Source organism: Nannospalax galili, unplaced genomic scaffold (assembly GCF_000622305.1).
Source record: "Nannospalax galili isolate Female #2095 unplaced genomic scaffold, S.galili_v1.0 scaffold708, whole genome shotgun sequence".
Classification (NCBI taxonomy): domain Eukaryota; kingdom Metazoa; phylum Chordata; class Mammalia; order Rodentia; family Spalacidae; genus Nannospalax; species Nannospalax galili.
In genome coordinates this window covers 534967-544430 of record NW_008358110.1, presented here as the reverse complement: position 1 = coordinate 544430, position 9464 = coordinate 534967, and the positions used below count along the sequence as shown (strand labels likewise).

Below are 9464 nucleotides of genomic sequence, written 5' to 3'. Positions count from 1 at the left end.
AAATATTTTATTATTTTTACTTTATGTGTATGAGTGTATTGCCTGCATGTAACCTGTGTTGTACAGTGCCCTTGGAGGTCAAAAGAGGGTGTCAAATACCCTGGAATTGGAGTTATAGATGGTTGTTAGCTGCCAGGTGGGTGCTGGGAATCAAAGCCAGGTCCTCTGCAAGAGCAGCCAGTGCTCTTAACCACTGAGTCATCTCTCTAGTCTCCCCCATTTTTTTGAGACAGGGTTTTACTCTGTAAGCCCAGGCTGTCCTCACACTTATGGTGCTCCTTCTGCCTCAGCCTCTTCAGTGCTGGATTACGGGTATGAGCCACCACGCTGTGCTAACAAAAATTTAAAGAGGAAAAAACAGTATGAAGCACTTATCTATATAGAGAAACACTATTTGGGGCCAGGATATATTTGTGTGTGTGTGTGTGTGTGTGTGTGTGTGTGTGTGTGTGTGTGCACGTGCTTAAACAAACTAGAATTTATTCTGTCTTTTTACAAACAACATATAAAACAACACACAATAAGGGGAAGGGAAGGCAAAAGGAAGGAAAGGACTGGATTCTGGGATAAAATGATTGTCTATAGTCTTTTCATTCTAACCCTGCTATACAGATTTAGACACTCAATGTCACAGAACAGACTAATACAGCTAATGAAATCATCATATTTCACTCTTCTAGGCACGAGGGATTAGAGTAGAAAGACCAAAAGCTTGTGAGACATGACTATTAAATAGCTGGGTAAGAGCCTTCAGTCAGCCTTTCTGGGAACTGTGCACATCTTTTCTGTTCAGTAGTCTTTGATCATAACTATCCTTTATGGTCACACCTGACCATAAAGGAGATTGGAAAATATAGCTTAAGAACATACACCAGTGGGGCTGGAGAGATGGTTCAGCAGTTAAGAGCACCCACATGATGGCTAACAACTGTCCATAACTCCAGTTCCAGGGGAATTCAACATTCTCATCTGACCTCCACGTTATGTACTACATGACACGGGTGCACTTAACATGTATGCAGACAATACACTGATACACATAAAAATATAAATATTTTTAAAAAAAGAATGTACACAGGTTAAAAACTGGCACTCTGTTATAAAACAAATAGAAAATTGACTGAAATTATGAGTTCTTCTGTCTGTCCTTTGCTGGCCCACAGGCATACACATTCTTATTTCTGTGCAGACAGTACGTTTTGCTTCTCACTCTGACAGGTTCTCTTTGACATACTCATTCATTTCACATTGATGGACAAGGGAAAATAGGTCATTATTCCTTCTAAATGTGGAATCATACTGTATTCCATAAATATATGTACTTGTCCATATCAATTTAAAAATAAACCAATAAAAACTTCTACAAGATATGGAGAAAAATAAATAATCAAGGTTCCTGGCCAAGAACAGTACTTAACCAAATGTTAGTTACTTGTTAGCCTTTAGCATTTCACTTTAGTGCTGGCATTACAGGTGTGCACCACAATATTTGGCCTTTCAGAACCAATATTTAAGACGATTTCATGGTGATTTATTTGCATCTTAAAGTTTAAGCAGCACTGTTCTTGGGTGGAACCCTCAGTATTTTTCAAAGTTCTCCTAGTATGAGGGGCTGGAGAGATGGCTCAGTGGTTAAAAGCACGGGTTGCTCTTACAGAGCCCGCGGTTTGGTTACTAGGACCTACATGGTGGCTAACAATCGTCTATAACTCCAGTTCTAGGGAATCCAATGTCTTCTTTTGATCTCTGCAGGCATTGTACACATGTGGTATTCTTACATATATACAGGCAAAGCACTCATACACATAAAAAATTAAAAAAAAAATAAATTGGCCCCCTTCAAAAAAAAATCTTAAAAAAAAAAAGTTCTCCCAGTATGAGAATCACTGTCTAATAAGAAAACTTTTTTTTTTTTTTTTTTTGGTGGTGGTGGGGATCAAATCCAGGACTTAACACACAGAGTATAGCTCAGTGGTAGAGCACTTACCTAAGAGCTACTGATAGCCAGGTGTGGTAGCAAGCCTTTAATCCCAGCACTAGGGAGGCAGAGGCAGGCAGATCTCTCGGAGATTGAAGAGTCTGGTCTATAGTGAGCTCCAGGCCAGTGGGGGTGTTCTCTCTCATTCTTCACCTTTTACTTTGAGACAAGGTCTCTCACTGAACTTGGAGCTTTTGTGTCCTCCCCACACCCCCTTGAGGCTGACAAGGCAGTAAGCCCCAGCAATCCTGCTTGCCTCTGAATACCCTCAGTGCTGGGATGAGAGCTGTGTGTGGCCATGCTTGGCTTTTTACATGGGTGCTGGGATCTGAACTCAGGTTCTCTTGCTTGCACAGCATGTGCTCTTAGCCAACAAGCCATCTCCCTGGCCCTGTTTTTGTTTTTAAATTTATTTTTATTTTATGTGTATGAGTGTTTTGCCTGTATGTATGTAAATGCACCTGTGCATGTAATGCCTGTGGAGACCAGAAGAGGGCACCGGATCCCACGGAACTGGAGTTAACAGTTGTCAGCTACCATGTGGGAACCAAACCTGGGTCCTCTGCAAGAGCAGCCAATGCTCTTAACTGCTGAGCCATCCTTCCAGCCTCCTGTTACTTTTTTGAGACAGGGTCTAACTCTGTAGCCCTGGCTAGCCTGAAATTTACTAATACAGGCCAGGTTGGCTTTGAGCTCAGGCAATCAACCTACCACAACTTCTGGGATTATAGAAGAGAGCCACCACACCATGCTGTAAAACATCTGCTCTGCATTCAAATGTGCTACAATAATTTTTCTGCGTTTGAAGCTACAAACGCTTGCTAACTGGAAAGTTCACTTTAATAACAACACTGAAGAAAAAGATTTCACTACATATTAGAAGACAGAAAGAGATAAAAGTTTTCTATCCTCAACTGAATATTGGTGAGCTTTTGAAAGTTAAACTATTGGCTGGGCCTGGTGGTGCACGCCTTTAGTCCCAGCACTTGAGAGGCAGAGGCAGGTGGATCGCTGGGAGTTCAAGGCCAGCCTGATCTACATAGTGAGTTCAGGTCACTCTTGAGGATGTGGGTGTTATCTCAGAAGTAAAGTGGTTGCCTAGCATTTGTGAAGCATGGAGGTTGAAGCCACAGTATTGAAAACAAAATAGAACAGAACAAAACCAATACTCTTGGCTGTGAGAATTCATTATTTTTTTCTCAAAGAGAAAAAAGCCATTTAATTGTGGTTTTCCTGGCTACAATCATAGTTCTTGAGTATATGATACGGGACTCTGAAGACTACTACCATGAATACATAATAGGAGCTAGGTATTATAAGCAGATGTCTACATTTATTTTAAGACATGGTCTCTTGTAGCCTTGACTGGCCTCTAATGTATCATGTAGCCAAGGACAGCCTTTAACTTCTGATTCTCCAGCCTCTACCTCTGGAGTGCTGGAACTACAGGCGTGCACCACTACACTTAGCTTTACATGGTGCTAGGGGCAGAACCCGGGACATGGTGTATGCTAGGCAAGCATAATACCACTGAGTCACATCTCCAGTCCTGATGTTAGCATGTTTTAACTCAGTTACTGTTACTGAGGAGGTAGGCATTATTTTATTACCCATCTACTAACAATGAAATGAGATATGGAAAAGTTAAAATACTGAAAGACAGTCTCAGGGAGGAAGGGATGGCACTTGAGCCCATGTCTTCTCTGATTCTGCCATTAGTTCAATAAAGAAAGTATGCTATCAAGGTAGCAACATTTTAGCAAATGGCAAATTTTTGAAAAATAAAAGTTTAAAAAAAAACAATATAACTAATCAATTTTTACTGTACAAAGGTAGATAGAAGATTAAAATGGATAAAATAGGTTAAGTCAACTACAGAAGTTTGCTGCTTTGAAGAAATAAAATTTTTAAAAAAATGAGATTTCAAAACTTATTAAGAGCTGGGCTGGGGTGATGCCTTGGTGATCTAGTACTTGCTACATCTCATAAGGACCTGAGTTGAGATCACCAGCACCCATGTAAAAGCTGGGTGTAATAGCACATGTCTGTAACCCCAGTGTTGTGTGTGTGTGTGGGGGTTAGGATAGAGAAAGGTGAATCCTGGGGGGACTCATGGTCAGTCAGTCTACCTGAAATGACAAGTTTCATTTCAATGAGACACTTTGTTTCAAAAAATTATTTATTTTTATTTTATGTGTATGAATGTTTTGCTTACATAAGTGTGCCTGTGTTCTGCAGTGCTGGAGGAAGCCACAAGAGGATGTTGGACCCTCTGGAACTGGAGGTAAGAACGGTTGTTAGCCACCATGTGGGTCCTGGGAACCAAACCCAGGTCCTCTACGAGAGTAGTCAGTGCTCTTAATTGCTGAGCTTTCTCCCCAGCCCCCAAAAGTAAGTCTTAGAAAAATCAAATTGCTGAGCTCAGTGAGTTCCAGGCCAGCTGGGGCTACAGGGAGACCCTGTTTCAAAAAGACCAAAAAAAGAAAAATCAGATTTCTATGTTGTGTAAAAACATGAACAGAATTATGTCCTTTTTCTTTTTGGAGACAGGGTCTTATGATAAATGGGCTGGCCTTGAACGTCAGACACAGTTCAAAAGAACTCTGAACTTCCAATTCTCCTCCTTCTACTTTCCAAGTGCTGGGATTATTTGATTATAATGGTGTCTCCCCTCCCCCTCCCACCCCTGCCCCATGTCCAGCTTATGAACTATGTCTTTTTTTTGGTCAAGATTTTATTCTTATTTTATGTGTATGAGTGCCTTGCCAGCAAGTAAGTGTACCATGTATGTGCCTGGTACCCACAGAGGCCAGAAGAGGGTGTCAGATCACCCAGAACTGGAACATGGTCAACACCAGGGTCATACCCTTGAAGAAAATGGACTCTCCCTCCCCTAGCAGTTTCCTAGGCAGTAGTTCCTCAGCTAGAGGTAGAACTTCATGCCGACACCCCTCCATCATGCTGGGATTTTTATCTGACTTGAGCTTACCCAAATAAATAATATATAAATAAATAAAATTTTAAAATAATTTTAAAGGCATAGTTCATGAGACTGGAGAGATGGATCAGCAGTTAAGAGCACTTCCTGCTCTTGCAGAGGACCTGGGTTTGATTCCCAGCACCCACATGTCAGCTAACACCAGTCCTTCACTCCAGGACCTCACTATTCAGCCCTGGCTGGTCTGAAACTCTCTATGTAGATGAGGCTGGCCTGGAACTCTGAGAGATTCTCCTGCCTATGCCCCTTGAGTACTGAGATTAAAGGTATATGCCACAATGCCTGGCACAAAATATTAGTTCTCAAAATTAGAACTATTACAAAGAAATAAACTTTAAGTTTTATACATTTTATATAATGAATATATTTATAGCAGTTGATATAAATTTCCTAATGATCACCGGAAAAGTCAAGGTTTTTTTAAATCAGGATTATTCAATGTTAATTAGAATCATTAATACATATATTAGTTGGCTGAAACATAAATAAATGATAATATATAGCCCATTTAACTTCAGCTGTCATCAATAACTTGGTTAAAGTTAGTACCTTGCACTTTTCAACTTCTTCCTCAATTTTCTCAACAATAGCTGTATCCAGGATTTGTAAATCACAAGAAGAACGAGACAGAGTGCTGACAGGATGTCCTTTCAGCCAAGTAATAATTTCTTGAACTTTCTCAGCACTACAGTAAAAACAGTAATAATTTTTTATATTAATTAAAACATTCTGAGAACTGCAAATTATAAATTATTTCCCTTAAGTTCTCTAATCAAAAGTAAAATAATGTAAAATAAAGTTCTTGATAAATTAGCTGAACTTTTAATGGAAGCAGGAAGTTGAATATGAGGAAATAAATACCACAAATCTTGCTTACCCATTCTCATTTTCTCCAGGCCAAATGTCATCTTCATAGAACACATCCTCTTGGCTATTCTTGGCTACATAGCTAAACAGTTCTGGAACTCTGGCCAACAAATGAAAACATTGTCTTAAAACATATTATTAGCTTCACATAAGCATCCTAGTAAATGATTTGGGATTCAATAGGGGACATGTGAAGTATATTGAGGATTTACAGTACTATTAAGGGACAGTATTAATAAGGAATAGAAACAGAAAGGTTTGATAGCTAGAGTATTCCTGTAACTTCAACAAAATCTCCATTGACTGAGGGAGAAACATTCTAATTCTTAAATAGGAAAAAACTTAGTTATGACTGATTCTTCTGTGATTAAAATGTGAGGAATCAGATGCATAAAAATAGTATCTGGAAGTTCGGTTTTTGAAACAAGTCTTGCTTGAAACTAGCCCAGACTATTTTCAGACTTGCAATCCTCCTGCTGTAGCTTTCTAAGTGCTGGTATAATAGGTATGCCAACACTGTATCTGGTTTTGTAAGATTATTTTCTTTTTTCTTTTTTTTTTTGGTCTTTTTTGAGATAGGGTCTCCCTGTAGCCCCAGCTGGCTTAGAACTCACTATATAGACCAGGATGGCATTGAACTCACATTGATCCACCTGCCTCTGCCTTCCAAGTGCTGGGATTAAAGGCGTGAGCCACCACGCCCAGCTTGTAAATTTATTTTCTAATTTTATAACAAAGCTGGAACATTTCAAAATTAAAAATTAATTTTTTCTAATATTCTTCAAAATTATATTTCTTTTGGAATCACGTAGGACTTTCAGGCACATACAAGCATATTAAACACATCTTTGGTCCTTCCGCAATCCATTACTATAATAATAATAAAGTAGAAAAACAGACAGAGACCAAGAAAGAAAACTGAAGAGAGACATAGGGTATGAGATGGCATATGAGCTGAGAACAAATTTGGGGAATTAGAAACTGGACAGATGTTGTTTAGCTGACTTGATGGACAGGAATAAGTGGGATAACCAAATTGGGCAAGTCCACAAAAAGCAAGCACAAACTGCACAAAAAGGGCCAAAATACTTCTGCCTTTATGTTTTATAAACTGTGCTATAAGGCAAACTTCCTATTCCCAATCGAAGGTCTCCCAACTGTAAACTGTCCTTCTGTGTGTACAATAAACATATAGAATTAAAAAAAGAAAGGAGGGGCTGGAGAGATGGCTCAGCAGTTAAGAACACTGACTGTTCTTGCAGAAGACCCAGGTTTGAATCCCAGCATCCACATGGCAGGTAACAACTGTCTATAACTCCAGTCCCAGGGGATCCGACAGCCTCTTCTGTCCTCTGTGAGCATTGCACGACACATGTGCACTTACCTACAGGCAGGAAATACACACATACACATAAAATAAAAATAATATATAAATTTTTTTAAAAAAGTTTTAAAAAAAGAAAACAGAAAAGGTGTAACTGTACTTAAATCAGAACTCTGCAAAACTTTAGAAATTATGGTCTTTAGGTACATTTGCAGGTTATACATAGAATAGATTTAGTAGGATTTAGGTTGAAAATGTATATACCAAGTAGCTGGACAATCAGTTGCTTACTTGCCTACACCCCAGCATGATACCTACAGTTATATTTTAGAAAGGTCAACCAGAGATACCCTAGCTTTGGCTATACCAAAGAAAGAGCTGCAGGGGAAAGGGATGGTGCAAGGAGGAGAGGACAGGTGCTGCACTGCAAGTGTAGCTATTGTATATGTCAGTTACATAACATCTCCAGGAAGCAGACTGAGCATACAAGCAGGCAGGAAGTTTAGTAGGGAGCACTGTGGAATCAACACTTGTGGAAAGGGAAAAGAAAACAGAGAAGCAGAACTGGGCACTGGAGACAGGATAAAGTTGAGTTGTGATTCATTTTCAATGAGTTTCCTAGCCAATCCCACAAAGATCTAACAAAGACGCTCCTTCACATTGGTCCTAAACTGGAGCAACTAAGTTGCTTCTGCCTTTATACCTCCACATGGATCAGGCCCTGTGTTGTACAAAGGGGATGTAACTTTAGGTGAAGTAGTTTTCTTTATTCAGGCAATTCCTGAAGTAGGTGTGAAGTTGAGGGATGTCAGCAGCAATATTGTTATCAGGGGAAAAGGTCCTTCAGTTCTAAGGAAGTTTTGGGGGGATGGGTAGGAAGTAATCACACAATCCATGGGGTAATGAAACCCATTTTACTGGTTAATTTCCAGAATATTAGCAGTTTTGTTCCTACATCCTTTATGCAAGAAAAGGCTGGAAGACACCTCTCTAGGAAAATTTCTCCTGTTAGAGAGAAGATATTCATACAGGGTAATGATACCAGAAGGTGATAAGCTCCACCCAGTGAACCTAAATTCCTAATTGGCTTTTTGGTGCACCACTGTTAAATACAACCAGACACCAAAGAGTCACCAAACATGTAGAAGATAAAAATCTTTAACATAAAAGGGGACAAGAAATCAGAGGAGAAAAAGCAATTTTGAAAAAAGGAAATAAAAAGAAGACATTTGGGTGGCTTAGACCCTCCTCATACTAGCTTAAGAAGCTGACACCTGGCCTCTGCAGGCACCTGCGCACATGTGGCACACCCAGACAAAGACACACAAATACACATAAATTAAAAACTAATAATAGCTCTGCTTCCCTGGGCCTGCAGGATCCGCAGGCCTCTCTCCAGGGTAAGCCCATCGCACCCTCCACCCCTTGACTCCCCCAGCCTCATTCACCCTCCCATCTCCCCTGCTAGTCTCTCCTCCTAGCCTGGGTCCTGCTCCATTCCTTGTCTTGGTGCCCCAGACACCTGGGGAAACACCACTGCTTCCTGATCCTTTGCATCCAGACCAACTCAGTGCCTTCATGGGTCCCCCTCACTTTCCTCTACTTCCCTGGGCCTGTACCACCTGCCAGCCTCTTTCCTGGACGCCAGGGATGACCTTTTCTATTCCTGATCCTGTGCATCCAGACCAACCCAGCTCCTCAGTGCAGTCCCCAGGAGCCGTTGGGGCCACTTCCCGCACCCATGTGCCTTTGCATCTCTGGGTGGCACAGCCACCAGCTGGCCTAGACCAGCATTTTTCCTGGGCCCGGCTCACAGGCCAGTCCAACCCCCAAATTCCTGAAGTCAAAATCTTTCCTGGAGGGATCTAAACCTTAAGAAAAAGCCAGACCAACCCAGCTCCTCAGTGCAGTCCCCAGGAGCCGTTGGGGCCACTTCCCGCACCCATGTGCCTTTGCATCTCTGGGTGGCACAGCCACCAGCTGGCCTAGACCAGCATTTTTCCTGGGCCCGGCTCACAGGCCAGTCCAACCCCCAAATTCCTGAAGTCAAAATCTTTCCTGGAGGGATCTAAACCTTAAGAAAAAGCCTGAGAGCATCTGATCCTTATCTGACTTGGTCTTTGTGGGAACTCCTGAGCCAGAAGACAATATCAATTTGGCCCCTCCAATATAAAATCAAGAAAGATCCTGAAGCTCCTAGACAAATAAGCATTTCATGCCCAACAAGTAAACCACAAAGGCACATAAAGTTTACAAAAAGAAGCAGACCTAAACTCAACAAAGGAAGGCTTGAGTCT

At 41.0% G+C, this 9464-nt stretch overlaps 1 protein-coding gene across 3 annotated transcripts in view; it reads right to left on the bottom strand.

Annotated features, from left to right (window-relative positions):
• The window catches only part of Xrn1 (5'-3' exoribonuclease 1), a gene marked incomplete in the record, with an annotated part of 152837 nt that overhangs the window by 64521 nt on the left and 78852 nt on the right, over positions 1–9464 (bottom strand). For all 3 annotated transcript variants that reach the window (XM_029557814.1, XM_029557813.1, XM_017795169.2), the window contains 2 exon segments: positions 5526–5661; positions 5854–5943. In XM_029557814.1, coding sequence (XP_029413674.1) covers positions 5526–5661; positions 5854–5943 — 226 coding nt within the window.